The sequence below is a fragment of the Halichondria panicea genome, chromosome 12, assembly GCF_963675165.1.
Source record: "Halichondria panicea chromosome 12, odHalPani1.1, whole genome shotgun sequence".
In the NCBI taxonomy this organism is placed as follows: domain Eukaryota; kingdom Metazoa; phylum Porifera; class Demospongiae; order Suberitida; family Halichondriidae; genus Halichondria; species Halichondria panicea.
Window position 1 is genome coordinate 5,388,909 of NC_087388.1, and position 20,900 is coordinate 5,409,808.

At 42.3% G+C, this 20,900-nt stretch overlaps 2 protein-coding genes and 1 long non-coding RNA gene across 6 annotated transcripts in view; 2 read left to right on the forward strand and 1 right to left on the reverse strand.

Annotated features, from left to right (window-relative positions):
- Nucleotides 1-923: 923 nt before the first annotated feature.
- Nucleotides 924-20,894, reverse strand: LOC135345218 (sushi, von Willebrand factor type A, EGF and pentraxin domain-containing protein 1-like). Of its 2 annotated transcripts, none has more exons than XM_064542599.1 (8): nucleotides 20,037-20,894; nucleotides 19,772-19,987; nucleotides 19,470-19,664; nucleotides 19,140-19,346; nucleotides 18,867-19,076; nucleotides 18,538-18,741; nucleotides 2,799-2,993; nucleotides 924-2,647 (listed from the first exon to the last, which is right to left on the reverse strand). In XM_064542599.1, exons 1-8 carry the CDS (start codon nucleotides 20,872-20,874, stop codon nucleotides 2,304-2,306), a joined length of 2,409 nt encoding a protein of 802 aa, XP_064398669.1. In that variant the 5' UTR covers nucleotides 20,875-20,894; the 3' UTR covers nucleotides 924-2,303. The 2 variants fall into 2 exon arrangements, with proteins under 2 accessions (XP_064398669.1, XP_064398668.1); XM_064542598.1 differs by lacking the exons at nucleotides 924-2,647; nucleotides 2,799-2,993 and adding exons at nucleotides 16,293-18,120; nucleotides 18,257-18,451.
- On the forward strand, nucleotides 6,235-7,036 carry LOC135345332 (uncharacterized). Its single transcript, XR_010397705.1, has 2 exons — nucleotides 6,235-6,365; nucleotides 6,722-7,036. It is a non-coding gene; the product is annotated as an uncharacterized LOC135345332 (long non-coding RNA).
- The window catches only part of LOC135345187 (inositol 1,4,5-trisphosphate receptor type 2-like), a 33,437-nt gene continuing 19,815 nt past the window's right edge, over nucleotides 7,279-20,900 (forward strand). For 2 of the 3 annotated variants that reach the window (XM_064542553.1, XM_064542554.1), the window contains exons 1-10: nucleotides 7,279-7,458; nucleotides 7,799-7,999; nucleotides 10,535-10,605; nucleotides 10,784-10,902; nucleotides 11,208-11,297; nucleotides 11,956-12,114; nucleotides 12,424-12,606; nucleotides 12,854-13,000; nucleotides 13,276-13,793; nucleotides 14,092-14,239. In XM_064542553.1, coding sequence (XP_064398623.1) covers nucleotides 7,818-7,999; nucleotides 10,535-10,605; nucleotides 10,784-10,902; nucleotides 11,208-11,297; nucleotides 11,956-12,114; nucleotides 12,424-12,606; nucleotides 12,854-13,000; nucleotides 13,276-13,793; nucleotides 14,092-14,239 — 1,617 coding nt within the window. In that variant the 5' untranslated portion in view covers nucleotides 7,279-7,458; nucleotides 7,799-7,817. Of the gene's footprint in view, nucleotides 7,459-7,798; nucleotides 8,000-8,835; nucleotides 9,165-10,534; nucleotides 10,606-10,783; nucleotides 10,903-11,207; nucleotides 11,298-11,955; nucleotides 12,115-12,423; nucleotides 12,607-12,853; nucleotides 13,001-13,275; nucleotides 13,794-14,091; nucleotides 14,240-20,900 lie in introns of those variants that run through there. The other variant, XM_064542555.1, reaches the window with a different exon arrangement.

Below are 20,900 nucleotides of genomic sequence, written 5' to 3' on the forward strand. Positions count from 1 at the left end.
TGTATTTTTGTACTAGGTTTTCTATGCGAGTATATACGTTTTATTAGTACAGTATAGTACGTACTTGTAGTTCTGCATGTATGCATATATTGACCCTGAAGTCCATTGATCCGACTATATTTCTGTACATCTTGCGTAGCCTCGATTCCAGACCGCGAAGAGAAAGGCCGCCTAGCTGGTATACCGTGTATGCGTATGTGCGTACATTACCCCAAAAAGGGGGTAATCCGTGTATTTGTGGATACTGTCAGTAAAAATAAACAGTATACTATTTTGTATTCTGAAGTTGTAGTCCGTTACATAGAAGAATTGTGCAAAGATGACTGAGTCCTTACGCCCTTTATGTATCAAGCCAAGTCTCTACTTAACGACACCCTACACTGTAAGGCTACAGATGTTATAGGAAAGGCATGATGTGTTCCTGTGGATCCCCTGATGAGGCTGTGGTAATATGGACTAGGCAAGTCTTCTGCTACCAAATCTTGCCTTTATGTTTGACAAGAAGTCATTTCTGAAGATAAAGAAGCTGATGATCACTCCTGAAAGCTTTTAATAAGCTTTAATTAACTCAGGAAGTTATTCACTCAAGATCTACTGATGATTAAAGAGTCCACCACTCTTTCCTAGCTGGCAGCTCTACTGTCTGGGAGGCCTTCTTGAACTGCCTCTTTGATAAACAGAGTTAGAAGAAGCAACACTGCTGCAGCATAATTATTCTACTTTAATTAGTGTCTCTGAACGCTGCCATTGTGGTCATAAACATTTTACCACTAACCACATGGTCATACGTATTCTAATTTTGTCCGTTTTTTTACAATTTGTATGATGAAATTGCTGTCAATTATTTCGCGCATGCGCATACAAAGTATACTAGGCCACCTTTCTCTTCGCGGCCTGGAATCGACATCTAGTACATCTGTTGCAGCAAATAAAGTTTCATGATAAAGATGCTATAATGACAATTCTAAAAAACAATACATGTCATGTTATACTCTATATACATACATTCATTCCAATCTTGAGTTTCTATGTTCTACTTTGTGTTCACTAATAGTCCTAATATTAACTAGCTAAATAAAGTTCGTTAATCTCAGTTATGTATGTACGGACACTCTGTTGAGGATGGGGTGACAGTAGTTCCGGCACAGGCCAAACCACCGCAGCATTGTAGGTAAACGTTGTGTGTGTTGGTGATACTCAAGCCTTGACAGGACAGTGGGTCAGTGCAGAGGATGTTGCAGCTGTGGTCTCCAGTGGGACAGGTCACTCGGGCATTGTTACAAGAGTACAGGCCGTCACAATGTATCGTACAATTGTTGTTGTTTGGACATGTGATTCTTGAATTCTGGCATGTGCTTCCACCAGTGCAATTTAAGCTGGCTGTATCGATATTGGGAAGTGTAATAGTTGCACTGCTGCAAGAGGACTGGCCAGTACAATTTAAGCTGCCTGTGATAGTTGCACTGATGCAAGAGGACAAGCTACTACAATTTATTGCACAGTCATTGTTAATTGGACAGGTGATTCTTGCACTCCGGCATGAGGAGGATCCAGTGCAATTTAAGCTGGCCCTATCAATGTTAGGAAGTGTGATGGTTGCATAGCTGCAAGAGTACTGGCCACTGCAACTCAAGCACTCTCTGCCACGACCACAGACAATGGTTGAAGACTGACAAGAGTAGTACCCATGCACTGCACTCTACACTACAGTCCCCACTCTCTGAGGGGCAGGTGATGCGAGAAGAGGAGCACGAGGAACCGCGGTATTGTGAATTAAGGCCACTACAATAGATACTGCATGTACTGTTTTCTTGGCATGAAATGGTTGTGTAACTGCCAATATAATCATATCTAGAAGAATAACCCAGCCCATGGAAATTGAAGACACAGTTACCACCACTGGGACATGTGAGTTGAGAGTATTGACAAGCATATTGATACGTACAGTTGACAACACATAGTCCATTTGGTGGGCAGGAGACTGTTGAGGATTGAAGAGAACTCAAACCTCTGCCATTTATCGTACAGTTACCACTCGTGCATTGAATGGTTGAGTGTTGACATGATTGATACCCACATTCTACTAGGCAGTTATCTCCTGAGCATTCTGTAGTCAAGCTAGTACAAGCACTGCTCCCAGCACAATTGTAGATGCAGTTATCTCCTGAGCATTCTGTAGTCAAACTAGTACAAGAACTGCTCCCAGCACAATTGTAGTGGCAGTTATCTCCTGAGCATTCTGTAGTCAAGCTAGTACAAGAACTGCTCCCAACACAGTTCATTGTGCAATTTTCACTGGCACATTACATGTTTGAATTAGAACACGACTCTTGTCTCTGACAGTTGAAGATGCAGTTGTCTCCAGAGCATTCAAAAGCTGAGCTCAAACAGGTGTAGTCGTTCAGGCAGTTCACAATGCAGTCTCCTTGAGGGCATGTTGTGTTAGCTTGTAGACAGGAATAAGAGTCGTCACAGTTGAGCGTACAATCTCCTCTCCCACTTGGACAATACACGTCAGTCTGGAAGCAAGCGTACGATCTTGAGTCATAGCAACCTACAGTGCAGTTGTCTTGTTCTGGGCACACCAGTTGTTCATATCGGCAAGCTGTATCTTGACAATCTATCATAGCTCTGTTAGGTACAGCACCTGTATGTATATTTACGTATCATACAATGACTTGTTAATAGTTGATATGTACATCATCGGTTGATTCTAGCTATTATACCTGTTTGTTAGCTCATTTGATTGCTATACTATGCATAATTACGCTACTAGTAACAGTATACTTTTAGCTCACATGTTGGGTCACTTCCGCTCCATGTTCCTATAGTAGCAGTCCCTCCGCTAGTGTCCTGACAAGTCCTAGTGACATCACCAACCAGAACATGACCTTGGTTACAGGTGTAGCTGGCAGTAGTACCCACACCAAGCAGAGTAGAACTAATCACAAGGGTGCCGTTTTCAGGAACCGTCAACTCAGCGCAAAAAATGACTGTACACAGTGTGATTATTTATTACTGTAGCTACATGCTGTCAATAAATTATCGCTTGATTCATACGAAGTCTTTCTCACCTTCACATTCCGGCATTGCTCCAGTCCATGTTCCCACTGAGTCACTATCTGGGTCCGCACAATTCCTGGTGGTGGTTCCCAGGAGGGCGTAGCCTGGGTCACATGAGTAGGTAGCCACTGACCCCACACTGATCGAGGGGGTTGAATCCAGAGCTGACTATCACACTACCATTTCCAGGGGCCATTAGCACAGGACAGTAGACTGCCTCTGTAGACGTTAATGAATGTGTGTATAGCATCCATTTTAGCTACTATTTAATAGCAAACAGATTAAGGTGTAATTGTACACATATTGCTTTTACATAATGTACAGTTGTATATATATGTTCACCTCTACAAATCGGCGGGTTTACACTCCAAGCTGCTGAAGCTCCCCCATACAAGCTCTGACATGTTCTGGTGGTGTGTCCCACTAGTACATAGCCGATGTTACAGGAGTAGGTAGCCACTGAGCCCAGTCCAATGTTGCTGTTGTCAGCACCAGGAGTGAATGTGATAGCTCCGTTAGTTGGGGGACTTATTGAGGGGCAAGTGAGTATCTCTGTGTGTTATGCAATTTTTGTGATTTCGACAATAATTTTGATACGTTGAATTGTTTAAATACCTTCACAAGTTGGTTCAGCTCCACTCCATGTTCCAGTAATCCCCCCACCACTAACACAGGTCCTGCTAGCTTGTCCCACTAGTCCGTAACCACTGTTGCAGGAGTAGGTTGCTATAGCTCCCACACCAAGGTTCACTCCGTGTGTACCAGTAGAGATACTGATTACTCCATTACTCGGCTGAGTCAATGGCTGACATATGATGATCACTGCATGTGTGTTTGTGTGTGAGTGGCTTTTTACTCAATAGCATTTTGTTTAGACACAACTGAACTCCTATGAGAAAACAATACTTAGACATTCCCTGCTGTTGTTCTTACCTTCACAACTGGGCATGGTTCCATTCCAAGTTCCAATAGTTCTGTCACCTCTCTCCTCACAAGCCCTTGTAGTATCACCAGCTAGAATGTAGCCTTGGTTACAGTTGTAGGTAGCTATGGTACCCACTAGTAGAGCTGGGTCACTGAGTACCACATTTCCATTATTAAGTGTTGCAAGCTCCGAACATTGTATATCTGCATGTTTGAAAAGATTATTGTGTGTAGAATTTGTATTGTATTGAAGTATTCAATTGAGGGACTTTTGGTTAGCATTTTTGCGCTGTAAAGTAATTATGTGTATATAGTGTACCTTGGCACAGTGGTGGTGCACCACTCCATGTTCCCATGGTTACTGTCCCTCCGTTATTGTCCTCGCAAGTCCTGGTCTTCTGTCCCACTAGAGCATAGCCTGGGTCACATGAGTAGGTAGCCACAGAGCCCAGTCCATAAGTTAGTGAGTTTGGACCAGCCTGTACATTGACACCTCCATTAGTAGGGGGTGATTGCACTTCACAACTTATTGCTCCTGCATGAGGAGGAAAAAATCAAAATGTTTGCACAATAAATATCTTGCTTACTTTGATCAATATCTGTTGTGTTTAGCTTGTATTTAAGAGTTTCAACATTTGTGCTTGTTTCTGTGAGATTTGATTCCAAAGTTTGAATGTCTATTTTCACCATTTGAATTGCTCTGTTTGAGTTGTTTGCTTGCAGCTGTAGTGCATTGATTCCCTCTGAACACTTGGTGGCCTGTAGCTCGATCTGTTGACTAACATTTCTCTGTGTCTGCTCATTCAGAGAGACAACAGTCTGTTTGCAGTCGAGGTACCTCTGATTGTGCATCTGGGTAGTGTTGTCGATTTTAGCATCAATGCTTACAATTAGCTGAACTATTTGCTGCTGAATCTTTTGACTTGAGTTGTGCAGTTCATTCCGTAGCTCTTGAATAATCTCGTCGTTTCTTAGCTTTGAGCTACTTATCTGCTGCTGAATCGTTTGATTTGAGCTGTTCAGTTGATTTTGTAGCTGTTGAATGATTTGGTTTGAGCCACTTAGCTGCTGTTGCATTTCTTGTATTGCATTTTCGTGAAGTTCTTTCAATAATGAAATGTTGGAAGTAGTTTGATCCCTCAAATTCTTCATCTCTTGTTTGAGCAATTCCACCTTATCACTAGATGCGCTGGTCTCAGTCTTAGACTCAGTTGTTGTTGGTCTGAACACCATAATGGCAATCACTCCAACCAGAGCCAGCACTACAAGAGCAGCAAACGTGGCTAGTGCGCATGTTCGACCAGGGACTTTCTTTCCAGAGGTGTACTTGGGCCTTGCATTGCCTCGGGCTGTGCCTTCAGACACTTCAGCCATAGAGGGTTGGTCTGGAAACTCAAACACTGGGTTCTTTTCCATGGCTGTGTGTTGAGTGAAGTTAATGACGAATGAGCTGCTTTTATAGTCGATAGCCTCAACAGGACACATGCACTTCTCATGTTATCATGATATAATGTCATTGGTGGTATCTGTCACCTTGCACTCTTGAGAATTGTTTGTTATTTCTTTTAATATTTTTGCTGTTGTTGTGTTACTTGGGGAAATTGTTGGGCCTGTTTTGTTGAATAATAATAACAGCACTCGTTGATTTTTTGCATTCAACACTCGTTGCTTTTAATTCCATCGGTCCATCATGAATTGTCCCGTAAATATCTGCTTTTTTATATATAACTATGTGCAATTTATATCTATTGCAGCTGTCTAATCAACCATTGCCCTCTCTAACGAATTGTTGTCTCTCCTCCTACAGATATTTGGTGTCTTGCGTACGTATCCCGATAAATCGTCCGAGTGGGGGGATGCCCCTGTTCCATATCAGCGACCTTATGGACAAGAGATACTGGTCCATTCGCTACATCTTCCAACTCTGTTACCGAGTCATCCAACACTCACAGAAAGGTTATCGGAAAAATCAGGTGAACACAACCTTCCCCACACACATAACAATACCTTACCCCCGCCCACACACACCCACCCACACACACACCCACACACACACACACACAATAAATAACTTACCCCCCACACATAATTATTATACAGGAGGAGATAGCCAACAAGTTCCTGCCGACAATGCAGAGTCAGATCGAGTACAGTGTGTTGGCCGAGGACACATGTACAATAGCTGCATGCTCCGGTCAAAAACAATAGTAAACTGCTCCAAGAGTCAGCGTTGACCAATGTGGCTGGATGAAAAACCTCGACTAATTTCTAGTCTCAACTGGAGTTGTCTGCCAAGATGTGTCATGGCCGACAATACCTCGCCATTAACAGGGTCAAGGAACAGCTGTCAATAGATGTAGTACTGAGATAGTACTGAGGTAATCGCATTGTGAAAGCGTTTTGATTAGCTCCCCTGTATGCATTTTGCTTAATTATTTTTGCGAGTGTGCTTTTGATTACATCTTGAACTGTATATTACTGTGCACATATTCATATTATCACTGTGTTAAAGTATTTTTCTCTAGGTAGGCTAGCTATATCAGTTAACTGTATTCAAAAACTGCACAATCGTACATTGTGTCAAAATCAAGGGTTGTAGCCGTGAGAGATATGCACATGTGTCAGCCTGATATCACCCCTTAAATAGGTATGTATCTCAATCAAACACTGAGCAATTTTCTTTTCTGATCTCTCACCACACACCACCTACTCTCCCCTTCCTCCACACACATAGTCGTCAAGAATGAGTACCAAATCTTCCTCTACAAGAAGCAGCTGTTACAGAACTCATACGATGACAAACAAGCCGAATTAGAGGAGTGGAGAATTACACCTCACTATTGGACAATGTACTGGCAGCAGAGAGAGAGAAGCTCAAGAAATGGAATTAGTGGATTCATCTTTATCATTTTGTGCTAGTTCAATGGCATTTTTTTTTTGGTAAAATTTAATACTATAGCACATTTATTCATTACTTACTGACATATTGATGCTTGCTACTTTGAAACACATCATTTTGCATTCGTGAAGATTAATGTGATCACTATAATTATACTGAATTTGGGCAGACTGAAAAAGTACGATAATTGTAGATAATTATAATAATTATACGTAATTGCTTATAGGTGAGAACTTATGACTTAATGCTGTGTATAATACACTAATAGAACTGTGAGGAGCTCAGCCTGTGGTATCTCAAGCAGTGTAGTAGGTGCATAGAATTCTAGGTTATGCAATTTGCAGAGCAGCCCCTCCCCCTTGAAATAATTATTTGTGGGCTAGGTCCACATGGACACGTCTTTGTCCTCGAGACAGGGTAGAGGTGACTGACCCACAAGCTAGCTAGCTTTTCTAGGATCCTCTAGAAAGCTTAGATCAGAGTCTGTTCAGCACTAGATTGGCTGCCATTCTGTGAAGTACAACCATACACATCTGACCTATGTGCTCCGGTAGGACCCGAGCTGCTAACCTGTGAGATTTTCATTGTTGTTCTTGGTGTCAATGATCCATGATTATGGGCGTGTGTGCTCACTGTACTATATCTACATGATATCTACATGGTTATGTTCTCCTACATGATTGTATCATAACAATGTACTGCTGGAGGTGCATTGAATCATGAGATGGTTATTTGCATAACAATTGATACAATCGATTGATATGTTTGGCTAATCAAGCGCATACCAATTAGTTAGCCAAGTGTAAACAATTAATCCACACGTCAATAACAACATTGCACTCTAAGCATCATCTGTAGTCAGTCATTAGAGTCCTGTATCAATAATAAACATAATTCACATAATTATTATAGCTGAGCCGACTATTGGACAATGGACCGAGCCAGTGGACACAGGGATCGACGGAGACTGGTGCTAGGGGAGACATTTGATGATTTGTCCTCCACACAAGACCAGTGTCTACGCACACATCACATACTCAAGATCGGTGACCACGTCTCTCTGTTTGCTGAGGGCCAGATTGAGTCAACCAATGGATTCATCAGCACTCTAGGGTGAGTGTCTCTATATGTGTTGTTTTTATGCTCTAACATAAACTCATTGAGTGGGTGCAAGAATTGATTGATTGTTTCTGTGGGAGCTAGCTACATTGGCTCTGTTCAGTAGCTTGTATGTCTACAATTAGCCCTACACTGGCTTGTATATCCCTACACTAGCTTGTAATAATCTTGTAGAGAGTATGTTCTGTACATTAATTGGCTTGTACCAATCTTGTATTTACATAGATCTATAAATTACTTCAGTACGCCGTTGTTCAGCTTGTACCCCCTATATACATACAGTGACTTGTACAGTGATATAATGGTTATACCAAAGCTTGTACTTCATACACTGTGGCATCTTCTATATCAGGGTGTCCGGCATACAGGGGGGGGGGGGGGAAGGGGGATATCCTCCCTCTAGCTCCAATCCCCCCCCCCTAAAATGTACATTCAGGTACTAGTTGTAGTATGACTGAGTGTCCATAGTCGGCTATGAAATAACAGTTGACCTTTTTTTAGCAAAATGTTCTAGTTACTTCTCTTATTTCCCCCCTCTACTTCAAAATCCTGTATGACAGCCTGTATACAGTGACTTGTACAGTGATATAATGGTTATACCAAAGCTTGTACTTCATACACTGTGGCATCTTTCTTGAAGGTATGGCTAGATAAACAGAAGCCATGACAACGGTGCTGTGGGTGACATTCGTACAGGAAGTACATTAAGCTCACAATGTGTACTGTGTCAACACTGAAGGCCCTAGAATGTTCATGTATGGACTACTATTATGGTATTATTGACATACCATCTATTTATTAGACATAAAGAATGGCTTCTTTTCGATCTTACTTTCTCAGCTGACTGGCCTATATAAAAGCATGTTTGCCAAGTTATAGAATTCCTAGAAGTGTGTATGAATGGTTTCTCTGCTAAGTGCACTCTTTGTAGTTTATTCAAATGTGATTACTCATCAATACCTCCATGAGATCTAGTTGCTGTTTTAGACCAAGTTTGTTTGAAGTACATTGCTAGCTAGCTGCGAGCAAGAGCTTGGAGAATGTCTGAGATGAAAGTGGAAGAGGGGAGTGCTTTGGGCAACACATCTTATCTTCATTTTGGACACACTGTGTCTCTGTATGCTGAGGGCAATGTGTCTGGCTTCATTAGCACACTGGGGTAGGTGCCTCCAACTTTAATGAGTAGTCTGATGTTTCTGTGTGAGCAAGAGTATCTCTATACTCTTGGTGTGAGCTATATACAGCTACAGTGCATCACAGTGTCTGCATGGTACGTGGTGGGACACAGTTGGGTTTTGAGTTGTGAATATTTATATTGGTTAGTGGTCCATTGTTACTTCAATTAAGACTTGCATCCCATATTTGATAAATGTATTGTTTGTGCTTATTGTACAACACTGCACTTGTGAGACCCTCCTCTCCATTAATTGCACTCTTCTCACTATTTTGATTTGATCCCTAAAGAGACTGTACCTCTATAATATAGTTCCTTGCAAGTAGCTTTACTCACATTCAGGCTATTTCCCCGAGTAGCAAAAGTGTGTTCATATATTGTAAAGTCAAGTCAGTTATAGCTCTGCACTAGTTGTTGCATGCAGCTTGTGTACGTGACTGTCCCTCTTAGCTGCAAGTTCTTGTCATTCCTTGAAGGCCTGCGTGTCTGGCCCTATCTGTCAGTGGCCATAGTTTAATGTTTTTGTCTAATTACGTTATCCATTGGGTTAAACCTGAATGGTTTGTAAACTACAGCTAGTGGAACTAGTGAGTGGAACACTTTGAGACACCTTTCGTTCTAAGTAGCTGCTATATTTTCAGATCTTAGCTCTCTGGTTGAAGATGAACATAATTATAATCATGAGTTTTGATAACTATGTTGTACTAGAAGTGGAGGAGGCAGATTCTATTAGTAATTACTAATTCATTGAAATATTATCTGAGTTCAAACTCTCTTTTGTACGTCTCATGTTCCTATGAAAGCCACTCTTGATAGCACACTAGCATTCACTGACATGTGGGTGCGTTGTTTCGTTTTCCATTCACTATTAATTATGAAAACCCATTGTTGACAAACTTCCATACAAGCACGTGTACTAAACCCTGTCCGTGTGATAAGCCTGTATTGGAGATATATAATAACACAGCTACTCAAAACATGTGGGAATTAATCTTGTAATGAAGAATTGTGTCTCTGGCTTTTTTGTTTAGAGAGAGTACATAATTCATAATTATGTAAATGTGTGATATTCCATCTGAAACAAGTTTTTTTTACTACGTATGCAATCTTCAACAACTTTTGACCCGTGTGACATGCTGTTCAACATACTGACAGTGTGTGTATGGGAGAGGGAGTCTTTACAATAGTACCTGTATTAATGTAATGTCAGTCTTCGTAACACTGACAGCTAGGGATTCAACTCTTGATTGGTTTCATGGAACTGTTCTTATTATAACTTATCCTCAGGCCATTAATCTTTATTCTCACATCATCACTATGAACCCTGATGAACCATCTCCCCTCTCTCCCCCCAGACTGGTTGATGACAGGGTGGTAGTGAACCCCTCCGATGGTGACCTCAATAAACCCCCGGCCAAGTTCAGAGGTCAGTTATAAGATTAATTTTTGTCTACTAATTATTTTGATAACACTATATAAATGCAAAGAATGTTCAAGTTCTGTATAGTTGTACATGGCTGTATATTGTACATGGCCTCTTCTGTGCACGTATAATACATAATCCACTTATTACTACTCTCCCTCCCTCCTCCCAATATTCCCAGACTGTATCTTCAAGATCCTCCCGATGCAGCGCTACTCTGCTCAGGAACAGTATCGCAAGGCCACCTCCTCCACCAGCACCAAGAGCATGCCAGAGATTGTCATTCAACAGAAACTAAAGGTGAGCTGAATGAACTACACGTTGTCTTGGTTAAAGCATAATTATTGTATGAGCACTTGTGTACATAGTCATCATGAGATCAACATGTTTGTTATAAGAGCTTTGTTATTGTGGCCTGTGGGAGTGATGCCGGTTCCTTGTGCTATGTAAACCACTAGTTATTTTTTTATGACCTCCAGCTGGTTCCAATTACCTCCATATAAAAATTGGAGAGATAAATATAATTTCATGGCCTTAGATCTATTCATGTACTCCCCCATCTTCTAATGTATTTAATCAGCTCCCGTGAATCTCCTTCCCTCCAGTTGGCGGCAGATCAAGAGAAGAACACGAGTAAGACAGAGACTGAGAAACTCTGGGGCACTCCAGTGCAGTATGGGACTACCATGATACAGGTGAGGTGGTGTGGTGTGTGTGTGTGTAGTGGGGGCGTGTGACAGCTGACCGAAATGTGTGTGTGCGTGTGTGTGTGGTGCAGCACAAGACCACCACGATACAGCAGGTGAGGGGGCGTGTAGTGTGTGTGGTGAGGGGTTGTGTGGCTGGGTTCAATTGAAATGTGGCATTTTGCAACTCTCACATCACATCAGTGTTGTATTAGCTCATTAGCACAATGCTGTGGACCTGGTAATGTGAGTGACAATGCTCATATTTCAGCAGGATGTACCTACGTCAGCATCCTCAGGGCATATAGTAATGCCGTATGTGGTATTGGATAGCAACCTTTGTAACTCTGACTGTTACAGCTGAGCGTGTTATTGGTACCTGATACTAACTCCGCTGTCAGTGTGTGGTCATATTGCTATACATGTACGTATAGTTCTTGATTACATGCTACACTGCATATTATAATCATTATTCGGAGAAGTGAACTGAAACAGTGCAGTTATGTGTGTGTTTGAGCATCTGTGTTTGTGGAATGAAAAGCAAAGCCAGCTTGGATTATAACATTTTCAATGGCAAACTAAACATTGTCCCCCCCCACACACACACACACAACACACACACACATGCACACAACACACACGTACATTCCCCCCCACACACACACAGCTTCTCCACGTGAAGAGTAACAAGTTTCTGACGGTGATGAAGCGACTGCCTGCTCTGGTGGAGCGCAAGTCAATGAGATGCTCACTGGATGCTCAGGGATCAGAGGCTGCCTGGTTCTATATCTCCCCCGTCTACAAGTTGAGGGCCTCAGGGGAGAACGTGAGTTTGTGCTCAGGGATATACAAAATGCTAGTTTTTTGTATGAGAGTGAGTGTTTGGGGTATACAAAATTTGTGTATAGCTCAAACAGAATGCTCAATTAAAAAATTAATCTTACGGTTGGTGTGAACATTAATTCTGAGTGATGGGAGATGGTCGCTACTGCTAAAGATAAAAACTCTATACAAGTTTTTGTTACACAGCTGAGATGTATAATATAATTATGTCCTGTTTGAAACTGGTAGATAATTAACAACCATGCATGCAGTGTTCTATAAAATATATCTTCTCCCCTCCGTTCTTCAATAGGTGTATATAGGAGACAAGGTGGTGCTGCAACCAGTCAATGCGGGGCAGCCCCTCCACGTTAGTGACCTCATGTTATTGGACCATCCAGAGTGCAAGGAGGTCAACGCTGACCCGGCTGGTACCTCCTGGAAGATCTGTCTATTCATGGAGTGTCGGGAGGACAAGAACGACATCCTCAAGGGGGTGAGTGTGTGTGTGGGTGGGGTGGGCGGCTGCTGTTTACCTGATGTGCCCACACTGTATGGTCAGTGGTTGGTACTAACCACCACTAAACAAAAAATAACCACGTCTTAGGCCTATTAATTTACCACATTATAGGAATACAAGAGGCAAATTTGTGTGTTGAGGATTGAAAAAAGCCACCAAAATATTATGGGCACGTCACTGTTCTTTCTTGATATTCATACACATGCTCATCTCCCCCATGCAGGGTGACGTGGTTCGGTTGTTCCATGCTGAGCAGGAGAAGTTCCTCACTGGGGACAAGTACAAGGACTCCATGCACGTCTTCCTACGCTACACTGCACGAGCTCGTAAGACCGACGCCACCTCCTCCAAGGCTATGTGGGAGGTAGAGGTATGTCTGTGGGGGGTATTAGAATATGGTGTCTTTTTAGAGCTTTATTAGTACGACTTTTACCGAAATTAAGCCCATGCATCTTGAATAAACGCCCATCCCCTCTTTTGCTTCGAATTTCTTACACGAGGGTATTTTCACTCGATTATACGCCCACCCAGAATGAGGAGTTAGCAGTAGCTAAATGCCACATGTTCATAGTGAAAAAGTATATGTTTATTTGTCGTCTCTAAAGTGTACGTACCATTTTAATTATAGCGTAATTATCCTCTCAGGTGGTGAACCATGACGCCTGTCGAGGAGGAGCTGGGCACTGGAACAACCTGTACCGATTCAAGCACTTGGCAACCGGCCGTTACCTCGCTGCTGAGACCGATACCGATACGTCCTTTGACCCCATGCGCCAGAAACTGAGAGGAGCCTCTGACCAAGTATTCCATCTCGTGTTAGACACTGAAGCCATGGAACAGTTTTACACCATATTTGAACTTGTCTCCACAACTGTATCTCGTACTGACCAGATGGTTCCCAGGAACTCTTACGTAAGATTACGTCACATGTTTACACAGACGTGGGTACACGCGACCTCCATTTTCATCGACAAAGAAGAGAAACCGGTCATGACTAAAGTTGGTCTAGCACAGAGGAGAGAGGATAAAGAGGCGTTTGCTATAGTGCCAGTGCCAGCTCAAGAGGTGAGGGATCTGGACTTTGCCAATGATGCGGCCAAAGCTATTCAGAAAATCTCTAAAAAGATGGAGCAAGGACAGAACATGACCCCCAATGAGAGAAAGTGAGTAGAATATGTGTTTATAGTATGGTACATGTATACCAGCTTCTGTATACTGTGTACATACATCGTAAACCAGCCACCTAGAGGATGAAATTAATACAGTAAATGTGTGTAGTACGTACTACATAGGTACATGTATATAATTATGCAGCTTCTAAAACCACAAAATCGGTATGAGTGTGCTTTTATAATCACCCCAAAATTTATCATGTTTAATGTAGTTTGGAATATCCTCAATTGAGTGAATATTTGACCCAGCATCTCTGCAATGAATGTGACTTGATTCCTCCCCCACTAGGTACATCACAACCCTGTTGGAAGATGTGGTGTTCTTTGTGATAGGCAAGGAGAACCAGGGAGCCCAGAGACCAGAAGCCCTCACCGAGGCTGGCACACCGGACAGGGACAGACAGAAGCTCCTCAGGGAACAGTACGTCCTCAAAGAGGTGGGTGTGGCTTTTACCAGTACTGTATAGAGGATGCTTTTCGTACGGTTAATATGAATTATTTATCGAACTGGTATTTGGCCAACAAAAATCCTCTCCTATAATGTAATTTATTTCCATTTGGTAATGGTCCGGCCTATAACTTATAATTATAGCTAGGAGTAACATAACACCCCCATTAGCGTGTGTATAACACATATTGTACACTAGGTTTTTAATTACATCGATTTTAAGAGTTTAGAATATCAGTCACATTCTTTTGTAATATTAATGCTTCAGTGTACGCATGTGTAACAGCAGCATACGATAATCAATTTGTGTGCGTGTGTATCCATGCAGCTGTGTAACTGCTCAACAATCAAATTGACAATGCATCGTAACACTATAATAATTATATAGGCTTTTGGCATTTGGGATCTTGATTGTTGGATTTGCAAAATAGCTTCGTTCTCGAATTATGCATGGCTATGAACTTATCCGGCTCATCACAGTAGTCTGTATTATAGTTTTATTTGCCATGGAATCTCAGAATCAGACGTAACAAATTTTAATTCTACTTAGTAATTTGCAGAGCCGCTAGCTATATTGGTAGCTGCAGGGGTGAGGAAAGAGTTGCAAAGCTGCACTACCAAAATGAGTACAATCTATTATGAATTTACTGGAAAATTGACTCATCTTTCTTGAAAATAGTGGCCGCATAATGCGCTTGCGTTACGAGCTGGTATAAGCAAACGAATGAGCTCTGCATGAGGTATCAGTATCGTCGTCGTCTTCATTCTATTTTGTCATAAATATATTTTTGTACTAGGTTTTCTATGCGAGTATACGTTTTATTAGTACAGTATAGTACGTACTTGTAGTTCTGCATGTATGCATATATTGACTCTGAAGTCCATTGATCCGACTATATTTCTGTACATCTTGCGTAGCCTCGATTCCAGGCCGCAAAGAGAAAGGCGGCCTAGCTGGTATATACCTTGTATGCGCATGCGCGTACATTACCCCAAAAAGGGGGTAATCCGTGTATTTGTGGATACTGTCAATAAAGTAAACAGTATATACTATTTTGTATTCTGAAGTTGTAGTCCGTTACATAGAAGAATTGTGCAAAGATGGCTGACTCCTTATGCCCTTTATATATCAAGCCAAGTCTCTACTTAACGACACCCTATACACTGCATGTAAGGCTACAGGAAAGGCATGATGTGTTCCTGTGGGTCCCCTGATGAGGCTGTGGTAATATGGACCAGGCAAGTGTTCTGCTACCAAATTTTGCCTTTATGTTGGACAAGAAGTCATTGCTGAAGATAAAGAAGCTAATGATCATTCCTGAAAGCTTTTAATAAGCTTTTAACTCGACACTCAGGAAGTTATTCACTCAAGATCTACTGATGATTAAAGAGTTCACCACTCTTAGCTGGCAGCTCTAGCTGTCTGGGAGGCCTTCTTGAACTGCCTCTTTGATAAACAGAGCTAGAAGAAGCAACACTGCTGCAGCATAATTATTCTACTTTAATTAGTGTCTCTGAAAGCTGCCAATTGTGTGTCATCAACATTTTACCACTAACCACATGGTCATACGTATTCTTCCTTTTTGTAATTTTGTCTTTTTTTATAATTTGTATGATGAAATTGCTGTCAAATATTTCGCGCATGCGCATACAAAGTACCGTATAGCGGGTATATTTCAAGGGTATAAATGTTCGCGGTTTTCGCTGATTGAGCCTCTACCGCGAAAATTTATACCCACGAAAATTTATATCTTTATTGAATAGTAGGCGTGTTCAGTATTATTGACCACACCTATCGACAATAAGAGGTGCCTCACCGTTATAGGCTAGGCCTGGATTCGAGGCTAACGGTGTGGTGGTAACAGCTGCATGTTGATGTGCGCATGCGCCAAAAGGCTGGAACTCAGACCACGAAAATAAAATCCGCGAAATCCTTTGTAATGGTCCATCCGCGAAAATTTATACCCTCGAAATATACCCGCTATACGGTATACTAGGCCGCCTTTCTCTTCGCGGCCTGGAATCGAGGCTAGTACATTCTGTTGCAGCAGATAAAGTTTCATGATAAAGATGCTATAATGACAATTCTAAAAAACAATACATGTCATGTTATACTCTATATACATACATTCATCCCAATCTTGAGTTTCTATGTTCTACTTTGTGTTCACTAATAGTCCTAATATTGACTGTAAGTTATAAGCTATAAATAAAGTTCGTTAATCAGTTAGTGTATGTACGGACACTCTGTTGAGGATGGGGTGACAGTAGTTCCGGCACAGGACAAACCACCGCAGCATTGTAGGTAAACGTTGTGAGTGTTCGTGATACTCAAGCCTTGACAGGATAGTGGGTCAGTGCAGAGGATGTTGCAGCTGTGGTCTCCAGTGGGACAGGTCACTCGGGCATTGTTACAAGAGTACAGGCCGTCACAATGTATCGTACAATTGTTGTTGTTTGGGCAGGTGATTCTTGCACTCTGGCATGTGCTTCCACCAGTGCAATTTATGCTGGCTGTATCGATATTGGGAAGTGTAATAGTTGCACTTCTGCAAGAGGACTGGCCAGTACAACTTAAAGTTCCTGTGCCAGTGTTAGGAAGAGTGATGGTCGCAGTACTGCAAGAAGACTGACCGCTGCAGTTTATCGTACAGGTGTTATTATACGGGCACGATATTCTTGTGTTTTGGCATGAGGAGGATCCAGTGCAACTTAAGCTGCCTGTCTCAGTGATGGGAAGTGTGATGGTTGTACTTGTGCAGGAAGATTGGCCACCGCAATTGATCATACAGGTATTGTTATGCGGGCACGTTATTCTGGCACTCTGGCACGAGGAAGATCCAGTACAACTTAAGCTGCCTGTCTCAGTGATGGGAAGTGTGATGGTTGCATACCTGCAAGAGGATGAGCTCCTGCAATTTATTGCACAGTCGTTGTTAATTGGACAGGTTATTCTTGTGTACTGGCATGAGGAGGATCCAGTGCAATTTATTGCACAGTCGTTGTTAATTGGACAGGTTATTCTTGCACTGTAGCATGAGTAGGATCCAGTGCAATTTAAGCTGGCTCTATCAATGTTAGGAAGTGTGATGGTTGCACTGTAGCAAGAGTACTGACCGCTGCAACTCAAACACTCTCTGCCACGACCACAGACAATGGTTGAAGACTGGCAAGAAAAGTACCCACTGCACTCTACACTACAGTCCCCACTCTCTGAGGGGCAGGCGATGCGAGAGCGGTAGCATTGGCGGCCGTTGGATGTATCTCGACCACTACAGGAGATACTGCAGGTACTGTTCTCCTGGCATGAAATGGTCGTCGACCTCCCAATATAATCAGTGTAGCGGTTCTCCCCATGGAAATTGAACAAACAGTTTCCTTCACTGGGACATATGAGTTGAGAGTCTTGACAAGCACCATCACCAGTACAGTTGACAACACATAGTCCATCTGGTGAGCAGGAGACTGTTGAGTATCGAAGAGAACTCAAACCTCTGCCATTTACCGTACAGTTGCCACTGGCACATTCCATGTTTGAATTAGAACACGACTCTTGTCTCTGACAGTTGAAGATGCAGTTGTCTCCAGAGCATTTAAAAGCTGAGCTCAAACATGTGTAGTCATTCAGGCAGTTCACAATGCAGTCTCCCTGAGGGCATGTTGTGTTAGCTTGTAGACATGCATAAGAGTCGTCACAGTTGAGCGTACAATCTCCTCTCCCACTCGGACAATACACGTCAGTCTGGAAGCAAGCGTACGATCTTGAGTCATAGCAATCTACAGTGCAGTTATCTTGTTCTGGGCACACCAGCTGTTCATATCGGCATGTTGTATCTTGACAATCTATCATAGCTCTGTTGGGTACAGCACCTGCATAATTATGTATTGCACAGCTTTTATTTGTTGAGTTAGTTAGTTACTGCATTTCTCAATTCTCTACTTGTGCTACTAACAAATGTATTTCTGTAACACTACTAATTATACTACTACTTTATATCAAGCTCACATGTTGGGTCACTTCCGCTCCATGTTCCTATAGTAACAGTCCCTCCGCTAGTGTCCTGACAAGTCCTAGTGACATCACCAACCAGAACATGACCTTGGTTACAGGTGTAGCTGGCAGTAGTACCCACACCAAGCAGAGTAGAACTGATCACAAGGGTGCCGTTTTCAGGAAACGATAACTCAGCGCAAAAAATCACTGTACACAGTGTGATTATTTATTACTGTAGCTACATGCTGTCAATAAATTATCGCTTAAATTGATTCATACGAAGTTTTTCTCACCTTGACATTCTGGCATTGCTCCAGTCCATGTTCCCACTGAGTCACTGTCTGGGTCCGCACAATTCCTGGTGGTGGTTCCCAGGAGGGCGTATCCTGGGTCACATGAGTAGGTAGCCACTGACCCCACACTGAGGGGGTTGAATCCAGAGCTGACCGTCACACTACCATTTCCAGGGGCCGTTAGCACAGGACAGTAGACTGCCTCTGTAGACGTTAATGAATGTGTGTATATAGCATCCATTTTAGCTACTATTTAATAGCAAGCAGATTAAGGTGTAATTGTACACATATTGCTTTTACATAGTGTACAGTTGTATTTATATGTTCACCTCTACAAATCGGCGGGTTTACACTCCAAGCTGCTGAAGCTCCCCCATACAAGCTCTGACACACTCTGGTGGTGTGTCCCACTAGTACATAGCCGAGGTTACAGGAGTAGGTAGCCACTGAGCCCAGTCCAATGTTGCTGTTGTCAGCACCAGGAGTGAATGTGATAGCTCCGTTAGTTGGGGGACTTATTGAGGGGCAAGTAAGTATCTCTGTGTGTTATGCAATTTTTGTGATTTCGACAATAATTTTTATACGTTGAATTGTTTAAATACCTTCACAAGTTGGTTCAGCTCCACTCCATGTTCCAGTAATCCCCCCACCACTAACACAGGTCCTGCTAGCTTGTCCCACTAGTCCGTGACCACTGTTGCAGGAGTAGGTTGCTATAGCTCCCACACCAAGGTTCACTCCGTGTGTACCAGTAGAGATACTGATTACTCCATTACTCGGCTGAGTCAATGGCTGACATATGATGATCACTGCATGTGTGTTTGTGTGTGAGTGGCTTTTTACTGTTATGTCTCGATAGCATTTTGTTTAGACACAACTGAACTCCTATGAGAAAATAATACTTTAAAAAAATTCCTTGCTGTTTTTCTTACCTTCACAAATGGGCATGGTTCCGTTCCAAGTTCCGATAGTTCTGTCACTTCCCTCCTTGCAACTTCTTGTAGTATCACCAGCTAGAACGTAGCCTTGGTTACAGTTGTAGGTAGCTATGGTACCCACTAGTAGAGCTGGGTCACTGAGTACCACATTTCCATTATTAGGTGTTGCAAGCTCCGAACAATGTATATCTGTTTGTGTGTAAAATGTTTTGTAACTCGCATTGAATTATTAAATTGGAAGACTTTTTACTTTGTTTAGCATTTTTGTGCCGTATAAATTGTTATGTATAGTGTACCTTGACAAAGTGGTAGTGCTCCACTCCATGTTCCCATGGTGACTGTTCCTCCGTTATTGTCCTGACAAGTCCTGGTCCTCTGTCCCACTAGAGCATAGCCTGGGTCACATGAGTAGGTAGCCACTGAGCCCAGTCCATAAGTTAGTGAGTTTGGACCAGCCTGTACATTGACACCTCCATTAGTAGGTGGGGATAGTCCTTCACAACTTAATGCCCCTGAGGATGAAAAATATTTTAATTTTTGCACAGTAAAAATCTTACTTACTTTGATCAATATCTGTTGCGTTTAGCTCCCTAAATTTGTATTCAAGAGTTTCAACATTTGTGCTTGTTTCCGTGAGATTTGATTCCAAAGTTTTAATGTCCATTTGCATTATTTGAATTGCTGTGTTTGAGTTGTTTGCTTGCAGCTGTAGTGCATTGATTCCCTCTGAACACTTGGTGGCCTGTAGCTCGATATGTTGGCTGACATTTCTCTGTGTCTGCTTATTCAGAGAGACAACAGTCTGTTTGCAGTCGAGGTACCTCTGATTGTGCATCTGGGTAGTGTTCTCGATTTTAGCCTCAATGTTTTGATCTGCAGCAGTTAGCTGAACCAGTTTCTGCTGCATGCCTTGAATGGAGTTATTCAACAGTTGTTGCATGGCTTCATTTGTTTTGTGCAGTTGGTTTTGAACCTCTTGAATCGTTTGATTTGAGTTCAACTGTAGCTGTTGATTTGAGTCACTTATCTGTTGTTGCATTTCTTGTATTGCGTTTCCATAAAGTTGCTTTAATGATGAAATGTTGGAAGCATGTTTAGTAGCTTGTTCGCTGACGAGCTCCCTCAAATTCTTCATCTCTTGTTCGAGCAGTTCCACCTGATCACTAGATGCGCTGGTCTCAGTCTTAGACTCAGTTGTCGTGGGTCTGAACACAATAATGGCGATCACTCCGACCAGAGCCAGCACTACAAGAGCAGCAAACGTGGCTAGTGCACATGTTCGACCAGGGACTTTCTTTCCAGAGGTGTACTTGGGCCTTGCATTGCCTCGGGCTGTGCCTTCAGACACTTCAGACGTGGAGGGTTGGTCTGGAAACTCAAACACTGGGTTCTTTTCCATGGCTGTGTTATATGTCTTTCAGTGAA